Source organism: Biomphalaria glabrata, chromosome 4, assembly GCF_947242115.1.
Source record: "Biomphalaria glabrata chromosome 4, xgBioGlab47.1, whole genome shotgun sequence".
NCBI classification, from domain to species: domain Eukaryota; kingdom Metazoa; phylum Mollusca; class Gastropoda; family Planorbidae; genus Biomphalaria; species Biomphalaria glabrata.
The window spans coordinates 18,118,700-18,135,980 of NC_074714.1; the positions used below are offsets into that span (position 1 = coordinate 18,118,700).

General features: G+C 36.2%; 1 protein-coding gene across 1 annotated transcript in view; it reads left to right on the plus strand.

Annotated features, from left to right (window-relative positions):
* The first annotated feature begins 312 nt into the window (after window positions 1–312).
* The window catches only part of LOC129925803 (uncharacterized), a 19,167-nt gene continuing 2,198 nt past the window's right edge, over window positions 313–17,281 (plus strand). Inside the window, exons 1-5 of the mRNA XM_056026443.1 lie at window positions 313–464; window positions 5,884–5,988; window positions 14,508–14,678; window positions 15,409–15,516; window positions 16,378–16,485. Coding sequence (XP_055882418.1) covers window positions 14,540–14,678; window positions 15,409–15,516; window positions 16,378–16,485 — 355 coding nt within the window. The 5' untranslated portion in view covers window positions 313–464; window positions 5,884–5,988; window positions 14,508–14,539. The remainder of the gene's footprint in view (window positions 465–5,883; window positions 5,989–14,507; window positions 14,679–15,408; window positions 15,517–16,377; window positions 16,486–17,281) is intronic.

The window sequence follows — 17,281 nt, forward strand, 5'->3', positions numbered from 1 at the left end:
CTGACTTAGGATAAATACCTTCACGCTGACAAGATCTGAAGCCATTTTCAAAGTGATCTCTTTTAGGCCTTTCCAATGAGGCCAAGCAGTGAGATCCCCCAATAAGTGTTACAGTCGAGCGGTCGCATAACAACTAGATCTTGGATAGATAAAAAAAAAACAACAACATATGAAATAGTGTAAAATATATTTTTTTGCACTGGTGCGTAAGTCTATTTAAACATCACATTTATTCGACAAACAAATCAATGAGCACTAATCTAGGTCGGAGTATACACATTAGCCACAGAAAAAAAAAATATTATCCATAAGAAGTTTTAAGTTATTGATAGTAAAAAAATAAAAAATTAGTATCCAGTCAAGATCTAGACTAAAATAGATGAAATTTTCAAACTAGAAAGTCCATTTGCTTATATACATTTGCTCAAGAGCTGAATTGCCATAAAAACTTTATCTTTATTATGGTAAAGGAAACCATAGCATAGATCTAGATCTACTACTATACAATAGGTCAATTCGAGATTGTTGATTAAGATTAAATATTTTAATCAAGAAATAATCTATAGAATCTGCTATTTTATACCAGACTCTAGACTTTAGTCTAGACCTATCAATCTAGATTTGGTTAATATTTTAAAAACACTGTTATGTTACAATCTAAAATAATAGCTCTAGGTCTAATTATTGATAATTTTTTAACACTGTAGATATTTGTCTAATTCTTTTAAAAAATGGAAAATTGTATATTTAAGCTATTAGATTATCGTTATTATATCTTAAAATATTTTATTTGTTTATATATATAATGCCTGTCTTCCAATCCGAAGATTGATGAGGATTGCAGTATTTTCCGTGGCTACGCTGCCCCAACTCTAGGCTAACCTGCGTATTTGACCACACCGAGGGCAAGCATAACCATTGTCCGACGGTAGTCTATTAAGATTTTCTCTTCGCCGTCTGCGTCTGTTCTCGGCAACGGATTTCTTTTGGTCTCAAATGTGTATCCCGCGGCCTTTGTGAGTGACCATTAGCTGTCTTGTTCTGAGGTCGTATGCCACCAGGTGTTCTCTTCTATGTCAGCTAATACTATTTGGCGTCTAAGCTGGTCTAGCGTTTCCGTGGGGCACCTCTGTTACCTCGACCACGTTTTAGCTCACCAAAAAAGACTGCTTTTGGCATACGTTCGTCCCAGATACGGGACACGTGCTCTGCTCAACTGCTGGACCATAAGAAGTCCCTCTATGCTATCCATACCTCGTTCGCATGAGCGTCGCTGTTTGTAGTACAGTCATTCCACGTCTGTCCATGATGGAGCGCAAGCATCTTTGTTAAAAGCGCTCAAGTAGTTTTAGTTGCTTTCTGTATAATACCAATGTCTCAGATCCATATAGAAGGGTAGATAGAACCCCCGCTTGGTTGACATTGAGATTTTGTGGGCAGGCGGAGCGATTTATTCCGCCAAGCTCTTGCCTGATGGCGTCCGAAAGCACTACTGGCCCTGGCCAGACTTTCCTTGAAAGTGAGGCGTCATTTGATACTATACTTCCTAGGTATGTGAAGTAGTTTACAACGATAAGGTGCTGTCTATTTACTGTGATCTTAGAGATTTAGTAGGTTTTATTGGGTGACTTCTGGAACATGACTTCTGCTTTCCTTAGTTTTATAGATAAACTTAAAGAGGCGGCAATAAAAAAGTAAAGGTCCCCTTTCAGACCTTGCAATCTATAGAGCAGATGATGTAAAGATCAATGGTTTACGAGCAAGGTGTCATGTGGCCAGCAAAACGACCAACCATCTTTACTTTCCCCAATCTAAAGTCAGGTACTCATTAGAGTTGGGTGGACTCAAGGACGCTCTATGAATCATGAAATTCAAAATCCCAGTCTTCAGGGAGACGCGAACTCAGGACCCCAGGGTCGGAATCCCAGCGCTTAACCACTCAGACACCATGCCCCCCTTATATATCAGAGCTAATAAATAATAGATAAAATACAGATAATTAGTGGCATAGCAACCTTGACACGAAGGGACTTAATGAATCAACAAATAGCCAACCGTACTAGTCTTATCAATCTTAACGGTATTGGTATGATGCAACAACCTTTTATTTTGTTGAAATTGCAAAGATCATAGTAAAAAAAATCTTAACTGAGATCACTTTTATTCTCTTGAGTGATACAGATCTAGTTTGAGTAGAATTTCATGATCAATAATCTTGCTCCAGATCGCTTAGAATTAGTTAAGATTAACTTTACATTCTAATGTTTCCTCGTAATCTCAACGAAAACCATTGTATATCAAAGTATCGTTTTCGCGATCTCATATCCGAGAAAACAAAGGTCTGCAGACTTGGTTAAACAAATACTAAAAAAATAAGGCTGCCTGGTCGTGCGGTTTGCTCGCTGGACAGTCGTTTGGATTTATCGATTGTCCGGACTCAAACCCTGCCCGCTCCCATACCCCGTTGTCCTGCGGGAGGAACATACGAAACATGTAAAACCAAAATTAATAAATAAATTATCTTGACATAAACTGCGACAAATCTGGCTGCAGTGCTGCCGTCACCATAAGTAGACAGAACAATGGCTGTTGGGCATTACATTAACTAATTAGCTTAAAATGATTACTGTGTGTAAATCAGAACTTGCTGTCGGTGATGCTCCACATAATAAATTTAATGACTGGAAGCAAAACATTTATGTGTTGTTGATATGAGAAAATCCGTGTGGGCTCTTCGCAATTTAATAGGGTGTTTATAATTTAATAGGGTGTTTATAATTTAATAGGGTGTTTATAATTTAATAGGGTGTTTATAATTTGCAAGACTAATAGACAATTGAAAACAAAGTATCTTTAATCAGGGAATAGCTCTAGATCTAAATGTGAAAAAAATCCATATTCTGTTCTGCTTAGTATCAAGTCCAGAAGAGTGAGTGCAATCAAGGTTAATTTACAAGCAAAATTCAAAATATTTTTTTTTAGAAAAAGCTTATATTAATTAAGTGTATCAATTATTTTGGAACAGTCATCTAATTAAATAATTTGAAATAGATCTAGACTAACAATAATAAATATATGCGATTAGAAATATCTTTTTACCAATAGTTTTTGTTTGGCGCAATTTCCTGCTTTTAGCTTTCTCAATACGCTATGATCCTATCGCTTGTCTGAACCAGTTGGAAAGTGGTAGGTGGATAGGTTGATAAAGAACAGTGTATCATGGTGATCGCTTTTAAATGTATTTAGAAAAAAAAGGGAAGGGTTTCGAACTTGTGGGCTAAAGCCTCCTCAGGCTGATGCGGTAATCACATTGCTAGCGAAGAGTCTATGAACATAGAAGACTGTAGATATTGTCTCTATTTCATGTTTGTGTTCACCCAGACGACAAGCTAAAATAAAGTGGAATAATTTAACTTATTACGGCACTTTAGTCAAGTACCCTTTCTTTCCATTGTTTGAGATTTAAACAAATTGATTCTTGTGTTGTCAGGTTAGTAATTGTGCAAAATTTCAGCTTGATCCGAGAGTGGGAGTGGGTGTCGTAGAAATAAATGTGTACAAACTTTTGACCAGAAAGACACACAGACACATCTAAAGATTGAGTGAGTTAATATAAGCTTTGTAATAAAAAAATGATATGTGCAAACTCAGCGGCAAAATGTAGATAACATCTTTCGATTTTACTATTTGTTTATTTTAATTATTTTGACAGCTATTTTATTTTATTACGATTAATCAATGAATGCTAGCATGCTCTTAATTCACCATTTTCAAATAGGCGATAGATTCAAATCACAAAGAAATACTTTTGCATTCCCCTTGTAAGCACGTACAAAAACGTTATAGACTATAGACATTTGTAGCAACAAAAAAATATAATAAGACCTAAAATAAAATACATAGATCTAGATTAGTACAGTAAATGTGTTTAGGCTTGTTTAGGTATACATCTAGATATAATTTTTACCACTTGAGTGTCACCCCCATCCCTTATGGGTGTCAACTGGTGCAGTGCAGCCCGCACCCCTTTGTGACGTCACTAACCTTCAAGTTTTACATTTCAAACTATTAATTTTTTTTTACACACAAATACATCGTGCACTTGCGTGCAGATGTTGTATGTTCTATGTAAAAACACATTTGATAATCACACTGATCTAAGAATAACCCCTCACATTTTATCTGACAGTCATCGATATCTAGCGGAGAATTAGATTTAGAGATAATCGTAAATAAAACAAGATTACATTTATTATTTGTGTTATCTCACAAACTCAAAAGCTGCCCCCGACAGACGATACATAAGAAATATTCTGAATGACGTCTAAGGAAAAAAATCCACATCACACGGCCTAATAATAATAATAATGACAATGTCTTCGATTCCGAAGATTAAGGATCAGTGCAGTGTTTCACATTACTACGCAAGCCCAGTTGCAGCGGGTGGGTTTATACATATTGGCGCACGACTTCTTATAGTATTTCATTTAAAGAAATCATTCCGCTTTACGTCAATCCCATTACGTCGCATGGCCTGCTTAGATTAAAAAATTCTTTTTCAACACGAGAGATTAGACTAGGGCTAATAGACATTAGCGTTTGAGTTCTTATAACATTTCATTATATATATATATATATATATATATATATATATATATATATATATATATATATTTTTATCATATATATCAAGAAAAGAAAACAAAACACGCTGGCTGACAAGAAGAATCTACTCATAGTGTGAAGAGTCGAAAGCTGAGCTTTTTTTTTTTTTCATAAGGTAAGATATGACTCACTATCGAAAGTCATTTATCAACATACAGTTTTCGTATTTTATTGTCCACGGTAATGTGCGAATTAGTGATAATCACTGTTGTTTAAGATCACCTCTAGAAGGTACCATCTACGCAGAAATGACTCTTTTTTTATGAAGAATAGATTTGTTTTTGTCCTAATCAATATATGGGATGGGGGACATCATGTTATATGCGAATGCGGATCCACGAGTACCTTGCTACGCCACTGACCGACACGTAGAAGTACCGCATGTTATAAACAAATTATAAATTCCGTGTAAAGGTAATCTGGTTGACTGCCTGGTCGTGCGGTTTGCACGCTGGACTGTCGTTCAGATTTATCGATGGTTCCGGGTTCAAACCCTGCCCGCTCCCATCCCCCGTCGTCCTGCGGGAGATTTGGACTAGGAAGTAATTATCTTCAACTCTGAAGGAACATCCGAAACATGTAAAACATTTACAAACATCCGACTCTACAAGACTTATTCGCACAAATTATAATGAATCAGCAGACTCGATGAATTTTGTGGCAGTGTATTTCTAGTTCCGATGATAAAAAGGTTTATGCTTTTGTTGATTTATCCAATACTAAAGCACATTTTTCATTGTTTTGGGCCATTTTTATTTCCTAATTATTGCTTAGTTATAGATTTAGTTATTTGTACATTTAAAAATGGTTCTTTAAATACAAGATTTTTTAAAGCCGGGATATTTACAATCTTAATTTTGAACAAATGAAAAATTGAAGATTAAATATATGTCAATAATCCGAAAACTGGTGTCCTGGAAATTCAATTCCAAACATATAAACGGAACAAAATGTAGAACAATAAAACTATTCTCCGAACTGAAGCTTAACTTTCTACCAAAGTATATACTTTTTGATGCCAAGGGAAAGACTTTAAAATTTTTAAAGAGACAATTAAAATTACAAGAAATATACCACCTTCACAAATAAGTAAAAGTGAGCATGGAAATGCCACAAACGGGACAACAAATGTATTAATTTTGAGACGACTTTATGCTTTTCTACAATACATTCAAGAATGTGATTGTTTCTAAAAAGTTTTTTTTTCGGTTTCTACAGGGGAAAGGTATCTATTAATCTCGAGAGGTCTGTCTGTCCGTCCGTGCGTCAAAGCTGCCTAGAACCAGCATTATACCCCGGCAACGCCCTTTGATAGGTTTCTAGGTAGGTATATATTGTTTATTTTAGCCGGAATATCCCATTCTTTTAGTTGTTGTTATTGCTGTTGTTGAAATCTAATAAACAACACGCATTTTAACAATCCCCTTTACAAACTTTCTTGCCCCTAAATTCTAGTATTTATTTTTTTTAATTAGAAGGTCTTGCACTATTTCTCTTTCCTTTCTCTCTCTCTCGCTCTCTCTCTCTCTCCCTCTCTATATCTCTTTCTCTCTCTTAGGAGTCCGTTTTTTCCCTGCGCATCATAATGTTGACATAGACTTTTGGAATGACCCGCTTTCGAACAACCTCAATGCACATACGCTGTTCCGTCACTTGGGTCGTTGTCACAATTTAGAAAGTTCAGGGTGTGCGTCAAAACGGTCGAATTTTTAAAGAGCGTTTAACCATAAATATATTAAAGTCTGAGCTAACAAAAACGAGCCTGATACATAGGTCTCGATTAACATGTAGATAAAATTACTGTAAATACGCCCAATAAAATTGTACTTACACTACTTGTGTCTCGATTGTCAGTACCACTTCAGCCCATGCACCCATGTTGCATTATTTTACTTAAGTTAGCCTGCCTTATTAAGTAGGATGAATAATGAGCTGTAGATGTCAAGAGAATATGTTTGTGCAGTTCATAATGCAAGAAAATGTTTGGCGTTGGGGCTCCGCCCCAAACCTTGCTGGGGGAGCTCGCAGCCCTAGACTCCTTAGCAGTCAAAAGAAGGGCCACCAACATAACTGTTTGTTTTTCTTTGCAGAAAGATGAAAAGCACTGCTCTAATTGTAATTTTTAAAAATCTTTTCGTAGTAAAAAATGTGTGCTCACTGTACTGTGAATCTATCACTGTTTATAAAGAGCATAATTTAAAACGACACCACTAAATAAAGCATCCTGATTTTGTATCCATGCTCACAAATCAAGAAAGAAAAATAAAAAGCCAGGTGTAAAGTTTGTAGACGAACGAAGCAGCCAACGGCTTTTCACCGATCCTCATTAGAAGTTACAACGTAAGTTAGTTTGGTGCCGTGCCACAAGATTGTCAAACATAAATATATACTATCTTTAAATAGTGAATTTATTTTTAAAAAGTGCTTGTTAAATGCAGCCAATATTATTTGTCCTGAACAGAAAAACAAGTTTGATAGCATTACTAAGTCAAGGAGAACAGAAAAAAAGGCATTTTAAAAAGATAGCTGATAATTTGATGCATTAATGTAAGCAAGGATTTTTGTGGTGTTTGCAGTCATAGATTAGTATTGACGTGCATTGACGTGTACAGGACACAACAAAAGTATTGTTACGTATTTCTGAATCTTCTGGCTAAATGTACTAGTAGACACACAAATAAAAAAAACACTGCAAAGAACTTAACGACTAAACTTTCAGTTTCATATAACTTTAATGACTATTAACTCTAACAATTCGTTACTGTAACATGTAGCGTAGAAGACTGTACAATATCTGTCTGTTTACAGTTAACTATACTTCGTTGCAATTCATCTCTTCACTTCGTTGCAATTCATCTCTTCTCAACTTTCCTCGAGCCGTATTCCACAGAACAGACCAACGACACACTTCCCAGTGTCGCTCCAGGTCTCCCAAAGCTGAACCAAGTCGTACTCAAGTCTACCGAATCAGAGCCGCACACGTCTTACATCGACTGTATCGACTGTAACGGCTCAAGTCCACTGCAGTTCGCTGTATAGACTTTAACGACAGTAGTCCACTCCAGTTAACTCTACCCTAGTTAACTTGCATCGAGTCGTACACATTTCTCTTCCACAGAGCCGCACACGTCTTACATAGTCTGTCTCGACTGTAACGGCTCACTCACGACTCCATACGACTGACTTTCACATTAACTTTCTGGCTTATATAGAGTCCCTAATCGCTTCTCCAAAGTTGCACAAACACTCCTAGTATCCTCTGGAATAACATGTCAGGAAACGTCACATCCTGTATTTATTTATACATGTAGATTCCAGAAAACACTCGCTGCAGTGTCATCAAGTCGGGGTTACACGTAGTGACCTTTATCTGTCACTGTTCATTAGTAACTGTCCCCCTACTTAGATCTGTTCGTCCCCTGGAACAACACGTGTGGACACGTCACATCCTGTCTTTGTTTGTACATGTAGATTCCAGGGAACACTAGCTGCTGTGTCATCTCGCCGGGGTCATACGTTGACCTCTACCTATCACTGTTCATTTGTAACACTGCCCCTTCTTAGATCTGTTCGTCCCGAACAGATTCTACTTCATCACGATACTGATGAAATCGATCGACTATCAAGTAGGAAGCTTTGGTGGTTGCCCCCTTCTCAGAGATGTTCTTTCAATCTGGCAGTTGTCCATCTTCTTTCCATAGAAGAATGGGAGCCAAATCCTCATTTTTTCAGCAGTTCCTCACAAATGTTTTCATCAATCTTGGTATGGAAACATCGACCTTCAGATGACGACATTGGGCACTCTTGTCGAGAAAATTCATCAGCATTCTAACAAGTTCGTGCTTCACTGGCTGAGTTTTACATTTTCAAGCATCTTTTTCCAGAGCTTCTTCAGAGATGACCAGGTTCATTACAGTACAGCAATATTCACATGCTCTTCTTTTAAACAACAGTAACTGACTTGGGTTTGTACGATGTTGGGTTGATCTTCTTGTACAGTTTTATTTGTACAGTTCTATCTCAGATGGTTACTCACTTCACAGTTCTGGCATCTTACACTAGTTTTGTCCTTCTTGCTTCTGACTTGATTATCGTTCTTCTAAAACCTCTGTTATACTTCATCAAACCTATTCTAATGAGGAATGTTCTTAGATTATTCTTTAGTGGCTTCACACTTTCAACTGATTCGTAAGGCTTTCTTCTTTGGTTTATGGTTTCGGACAGAATCTTTCTAAAAACATGGGCTGTGGAGTTTCATCAGTGCAGGTGGGGGTCTATCAGTGGGAGAAGTGGTGGGCTTGTTTTCTAACAACATGGGCTATGGAGTTTCATAAATGCAGGTGGGGGTCTATCAGTGGGAGAAGGGGTGGGTTTGTATCTTGATCTTGTTGGAGCCATCCACGTTGCACTCTGCATATGTCGCTTTCTCCGCCTCCTCAATTTGATATTTCTTTGGTTGCGTTGATGTCGTTGTCGTTGTCTTGCTTTCCTGTCGATCAATGCTGATGGCAGCGACTTAGCACATAGGAAGGCATTGTATTTCATAGCTGTAGTCATCAAGACTGTTGATCTAACAAGTTGCTTCAGCATTATTCTTCGATGGGTGCTTTGCGAATGAGCTGCAAGTCCACTTGAAGGCAAGTTGTCAAACACGTCATCACCTTCATCCGAGTCTAGAGGACTCGGCTGTGGGGCAGGTTGATAACATTCAACGTGCAAAGGTCCATCAACTTCAGCATCAGATTCTATTGTGTTTCCTTGACTTTCACCAGGGCTTCTCGCGCTGATCTTGACAGCTGGACATGCTTCTGTTAAGTCCAGACCTTGCTGGTGTATTTCTTGGCATTCACAGTCTTCTTGTAAAGCTACGTACGTACAGTTCTTGTTAAACACGTGGGTGCAATAATCAAGCTTCGAGTTCCTCTCGTAGACACTGGCAGATAGAAGACAGAAGTCTTTAAGGCCCACAGCAACAGGCTTGGTTGGACGCAGACCCAACGTTGTCTTGATCTGTTTGGCTGGTTGAGGTACTCATATCAGGTTTATCTGTAGTTAAAGCCTTGGTCAAACTAAAGGTCTCTTTTATTGTTTCTTCAGTGGTCTCATTCTGGTTTTCGTTGAAATAGTAACAGCTACCGTCTCTTTTAATTTCTTGTGGGCCACATTCGTTTGGTTCGCTATGACAGTCACAGACAGCACAACCATCACCAGCATCCCTATCGTAATTGTCTGTATCGCCACATTTTTGGTTGGACAATTGTTCGCTGTTCATCAATGGTGTATCTCTTTCATCTGTCGACTCAATCAGATAATGTTGGGTGTTCAGTAGCTCGTTCATCATGTTTCTCGTTTGATCTTTTATCGTATCTGTTTGTTCTTCTGTCTTGTTGGGCGTGGTAGCTATTTGTTCATTCTCATTCATGACTTTGATCAACTGGTTAAATGAAGAAAATCTGGTGTTGATTTCTGATTCTATCTCCTTAATGCTCTCATTCACCGAGTTCATTTTGTATTGCAAAGTTCTCAGGAGCTCCGTCATATTAGGTTTGATTTCAAATTGGCAAGTGTCCGGATTCTCATCTTTCTCCAACAGGGCTTGTCTGAGACGTGCTGTTAGCGTTTCCTTATTTCCGTTAAGCTGTAGACCTCTTTCTCGAAGCTCTTGTCTAAGTTCTTTCATGTCAAGTTCAATAAGAAGTTTGATGGAACACATTCTAGCCAGAAAGATCCCACTTCTGACACCAATTGTTACGTATTTCTGAATCTTCTGGCTAAATGTACTAGTAGACACACAAATAAAAAAACACTGCAAAGAACTTGACGACTAAACTTTCAGTTTCATATAACTTTAATGACTATTAACTCTAACAATTCGTTACTGTAACATGTAGCGTAGAAGACTGTACAATATCTGTCTGTTTACAGTTAGCTATACTTCGTTGCAATTCATCTCTTCACTTCGTTGCAATTCATCTCTTCTCAACTTTCCTCGAGCCGTATTCCACAGAACAGACCAACGACACACTTCCCAGTGTCGCTCCAGGTCTCCCAAAGCTGAACCAAGTCGTACTCAAGTCTACCGAATCAGAGCCGCACACGTCTTACATCGACTGTATCGACTGTAACGGCTCAAGTCCACTGCAGTTCGCTGTATAGACTTTAACGACAGTAGTCCACTCCAGTTAACTCTACCCTAGTTAACTTGCATCGAGTCGTACACATTTCTCTTCCACAGAGCCGCACATGTCTTACATAGTCTGTCTCGACTGTAACGGCTCACTCACGACTCCATACGACTGACTTTCACATTAACTTTCTGGCTTATATAGAGTCCCTAATCGCTTCTCCAAAGTTGTACAAACACTCCTAGTATCCTCTGGAATAACATGTCAGGAAACGTCACATCCTGTCTTTATTTATACATGTAGATTCCAGAAAACACTCGCTGCAGTGTCATCAAGTCGGGGTCACACGTAGTGACCTTTATCTGTCACTGTTCATTAGTAACTGTCCCCCTACTTAGATCTGTTCGTCCCCTGGAACAACACGTATGGACACGTCACATCCTGTCTTTGTTTGTACATGTAGATTCCAGGGAACACTAGCTGCTGTGTCATCTCGCCGGGGTCATACGTTGACCTCTACCTATCACTGTTCATTTGTAACAGTATTGATATCCCTCTGGAAGGTACATATTAAGTTTCAACTAACGGAAGAATTGCTCAGTGCTGAATTACTCAAAGATAAAACACCAGACCAGGATATATTCATTGCTATCAAGATTTATGTTAAAAGAGTTGAAATGACATGGGGCAACATGTCAACGCGTGCTTTGAATGGGAAAACACCTTGATTTGGGTTTGTTGAAGTTAACTCTTTCTCTCATAACTGACGATACCAGCGTTGATTCCACCAGAATGTGGTAAATAATTACGGAGAGAAAGTGTTAATCAATAACGAATTGAAAGAGAATTATGCTGACATGAGGGCGTGGTGCCCGAGGCGTCAAGTGCTTGGCTTCCGAAGAACCGATTAATTGAGGCCTTAAAGGTGCTCCATTAATTGGGGATAAGTAGAAACGGTTGGTTGCTGTGCTGACAACTTGGCTGTGCCATTTTACGTCTCGAGAGACGATCTTTTCCCTTTACAACTTCTTGTACGACTAAAGAGGCCAATCCTTGATACACAGCTGCGATCGCAGGTTGGGTACATGTAATCACCAGGCGCCGTTGCATTTTTACTTTCTACTTCTGTTTTGTATGGCATCTGCAATTCGAGACCTTTCCTTTATACTCGCTCTCCATGTGGATCTATCAAGTGCCACTTTCTCCTAGCTACTAGTGATGATTATGAAGAGCTTCATGTCGCGTTTGCATACATCCTTATACCTTAAAAGTGGACGACCAGCGGATCTCCTGCCATTTCTTACTATACAGAATGTCTTATGTAAGTCGACCTTCTGACAGCCAGGGCGTCTGCTGCTGATAACACAGTGGATGTCCTGGCACCCTGCTCTTTGTAGCACTTCCTTGTTGGTTGTTTTATTATACCACCTTATTTTAAAGATCCGCCTTAGGCATTGGAGGTTGAAGATATTTAGCTTTTTTCCTGCCATGAGTAGGTTGACCATGTTTCATTACCGTATAGCAAAGCGCTCATCACGCAGGTTCAGTAGACTATTGTTAGTCAGCAAGGTGTTGCCTCACACTCTGCAACCGTGATATGGTGCCAATAGCCTTGGCTATCATTGATACATTAAAGACCATGGACCTCCTTAAACTGCGATATATGTGGACGGGAGTGTCCCTCCAAAATAGTATTCTACGAGATGAACTATAGTCGTTTCGACTGAAGATGGCCAACAATATTCAAAATGACTTTTTGTTTCAGAATTTCTTTTTTTTTATTTAGAGTTAATAGTACTTAAATCGGAAGAAAATATAATATTTTACTTCCGACATTTAAATATCGGGTATTGAGTATTGGTTGATATTGCAAATAAAAAGGGTTTTGGTAAATTTCACCGCTGCGATTTTAATCGTGAAAATGGCTTTGTTGTTCTGTGCACTTGAATAATAATATCAGTGGGAGAATTAGTGATTATCAATGAGGGCCAAGAAATATTTAGCTCTTTATAAGTTATAACTAATAAATGTTAGATTTAAAAAACAAATTGATGGAGTTTTAACCTACCCCCTTACACACGCACATACATCTTGTCTACGCTGGGGAAAGGAATGGTTTGTGCAGTGGCGTTCATGACAGAGAAAGCTATTGTTACTCCCCCATAAAAAAGTCTTTGAGAAATCTTTTTTCTTCCTTTAATCAGCCCTCGTAATATGAAAAACCCCTATAAGTTTTGTATTGTCTGTCTGTCAATGCATTAGCTATCATGCAGTGGCGTAGCTAGCCATGTGCGAGTGGTGCGGGCCGCACGGTGCATCAAGTGGTGAGGGGCATCAAACTAAGGATAAATTTTCTTAATAAAATCAACGCATTGTACATACATGAACAAAGACAAACTACTGAATTTTAAATGTTTACTAGAAATTAATTTACTTAGTTGATTAATCTCACATATTCTTTCTTAAATTAAACGTAAGCTGTTAACCAGGTTGAATCAAGTTTACTAGATTCGTTTAAATATCTGGAGGCAACGCACTTTTACAAGCTCAAGCACATTTTGTTACTCTATTATTCATTGCTCTGGTTTCATCTAGATCTTGAACTTATAAATAAATGCCTTAGACTCTAAAATAGCAGGATCTGGCACTTAACGAGCGTCATGAACAAGTTGAAGAAGAATGACAAATATAAAATCTATGTCATTACTATGGGTTTGTGAAATTACTATTCAAGTGCGATCTACTCTTGAGAGAACATTTCCTTTGAACTATAATTAGTTCCAGACCAAATACGTACATGTCTCCACAAATACAAAACGGGCCTATTGTAATATCGGGTGATAATGATCTAAATATTTTTTGATTTTTTAAACAGTTCACCTGGCATCACAAAACTGGATAAGTTTTTTAAATGTTGAGGTTACATTGTCATGGATAATGACGGGGTACAAATTCTGTACGTAGTCTTTCATTGACACCATCTTAATTCTTTGTCTGCTCGAACCATTCTCTGAGTTTGGCTGGAGTTCGGGATGAAACTAAAATCTAATCAAAAATATTTTTCGGTGCACTGGACCGTTCACACACCTTTTTATCGACTTCAGCACACCGCTAGGACGTCCTCAACAAAATAACTGAAAACAACGTTGAAAAATTTACGATCCACTAATTTAAAATAGTTTTCAATTTTGCCAGCAAAAAAGCAGCTACGCTACTGCTGCCACCTTTGAAAGAAAACTCTTTTCTGACATAAACAGTTATTTCTCTTGTCAAATGGCTAGAAGTCTCATCATTGGTAATAGGTTGTTCAGTGTTTTTTCAATTTAAGAGTAATAACAATTCCTTTTTTTTGTTGAAATTTTACTACATTAGACAATCAAAACAAAACTATGGTATGAATATTCTTTGCGCAATAATGGATCTGGTGGAAGCCGCCTCTGAGTTTGTTATAGCTCTCTCTCTGTAATTTTTTTTCGTTTGTGTATCTGTGTTTCGTTCGTTCGACATGTATGAAAACATTAGCCCTCGTCACAAATCTTTTGATATTTTAAGGTAGTCTATCTAGTTATCTTCCTTTTTGAAGTAACGTCTGTATTATTTAAGATAAGAAGATAAGATTTAGGGAAATGATTTTTTTAAGTAAACTTTTTAAAACTAAAATTACTCTTTTTTTTTTTTTTTTATGTATGTGTCACTCTGTGCCAATGACATTCAAAGACCCAAAGGTAAAAGGCAGAGTTAGAAGTGAAATGTCAACACATTCCATCAACTGTAACGCTTGCCCACTTTGCTACAAGAGATTTTCTTCTTCGGCATCATTAGTCAACCACTTTATCTACCTTCACAGGGTAGCTAAAGGAAACCTAAATTGGATATTAAATATGATAGGTAAATCATTAGTTTTAATTTTTAACTAGTAAGCCGCGCTAGATTTAGCCATCAGTATGATTTAAGTGTTGAGATATAAAATTATAAAATATAGAGTCTCTGTCACAAATTTTGTATAAGAATTGTGTTTTTCAGACTTATGATACTTTTGAATGTCAAAGTTACCTAACCTTAGCAGATACGGAGGTGATATCATTGTAACACATTAAGGAAATAAAGATATTCAAAACATTTTCTTTAAAATAAATCCAAAGTAAATAGTACTCAAACATAGTACAACTTCTAAAATAGAAAAAGAATATTTAAATAACACAAATCACTTTTACTAATCATAAAAGCTGACCTTTTAACCGGTTATTCATCTAATTATCCATTTCTAGACTCCGCTATGTTTCCATTCATAGATAAATTTAACCAATCACAAATTATGACATCTTTAAATACAACAGTCCATCCATCAACAAATCAAGCGACTTTTAACCCTTATTTACGTCTATAAATCTTTCTCTTCTTTTCTTAGAGTTAAAACCTACTTTTAGTTAAAAACAACAATCACAACAAAATAAAACAACAAAAAACAAACAAAACATAATTTGTTTTGTTTGTTTGTTTTGTTTTAAAGGAAAAATATTATGTACTACGTCGTAGTTTCTTTGTCTCAAAGTTTCTGTTTTAAACTTGACAGTAGTTTTATAAAGTCATTATGTCGCAAACCCATTGTACTTTATAGAAACAAAATGTGCCACCAAGAGCACATCAACGAACCAGGATCCGCCATGTATTGCCCAGGAGATTAGACCGCATCAATCTCAGCCAGGAACACTAACTAATATAAAAAGTAATGTCTGTCTGTCCGTCCATTCGTCCATACATCAATCTATCTTTCTATCTATTTATCTATCTATCACTATATTTCTATCTATCTATCTTTCTATCTATCTTTCACTAAAATCTAGGTATCCATACTGCTACCTTATTTATCCACCTATCTATCTATCCATCCACCCATTATTCAAAACATAAATCCTCTTATGCACTTATCCGTCCGCCCTTTCACCTATCCGTCTAACTATCCACCCATACATCCACCCATACACTCATCCACCACTTTCTATCTATCTATCTATCTATCTATCTATCTATCTATCTATCTATTCATCTATCTATCTATTAGCTCATCTATATTATATTATCTATATATATAACTATATTTCTATCTATTTATCTACGTATCTAACTATCTATCTATCTATCTATTTATCTATCTATTTATCTATCTATCTATCTATCTATATATATATATATATATATATATATATATATATATATATATATATATATATATATATATATATATATATATATATATATATATATATACATATATTTCTATCTATTTATCTATCTATCTATCTATCTATCTATCTATCTATCTATCTATCTATCTATCTATCTATCTATCTATCTATCTATATATATATATATATATATATATATATATATATATCTACTTATCTATCTATTTATCTATCTATCAATCTATCTATCTATCTATCTATCTATCTATCTGTTAGTTTGTTTTGTTTTAAAGGAAAAATATTATGTCCCACGTCGTAGTTTCTTTGTCTCAAAGTTTCTGTTTTAAACTTGACAGTAGTTTTATAAAGTCATTATGTCGCAAACCCATTGTACTTTATAGAAACAAAATGTGCCACCAAGAGCACATCAACGAACCAGGATCCGCCATGTATTGCCCAGGAGATTAGACCGCATCAAGCTCAGCCAGGAACACTAACTAATATAAAAAGTAATGTCTGTCTGTCCGTCCATTCGTCCATACATCAATCTATCTTTCTATCTATGTATGTATCTATCTATCACTATATTTCTATCTATCTATCTATCTTTCTATCTATCTTTCACTAAAATCTAGGTATCTATACTGCTACTTTATTTATCCACCTATCTATCTATCCATCCACCCATTATTCCAAACATAAATCCTCTTATGCACTTATTCGTCCGCCCATTCACCTATCCATCTATCTATCCACCCATACATCCACCCATACACTCATCCACCACTTTCTATCTATCTATCTATCTATCTATTAACTCATCTATATTATATTATCTATATATATAACTATATTTCTATCTATTTATCTACGTATCTATCTATTTATCTATCTATTTATCTATCTATCTATATATATATATATATATATACATATATTTCTATCTATCTATCTATCTATCTATCTATCTATCTATCTATCTATCTATCTATCTATCTATCTATCTATCTATCTATCTATCTATCTATCTATCTATCTATCTATCTATCTATCTATCTATCTATCTATCTATCTATCTATATATATATATATATATATATATATATATATATATATATATATATATATATATATATTTATCTATCTACTTATCTATCTATTTATCAATCTATCAATCTATCTATCTATCTATCTATCTATCTATCTATCTATCTATCTATCTATCTATCTATCTGTTAGTTTGTTTTGTTTTAAAGGAAAAATATTATGTCCCACGTCGTAGTTTCTTTGTCTCAAAGTTTCTGT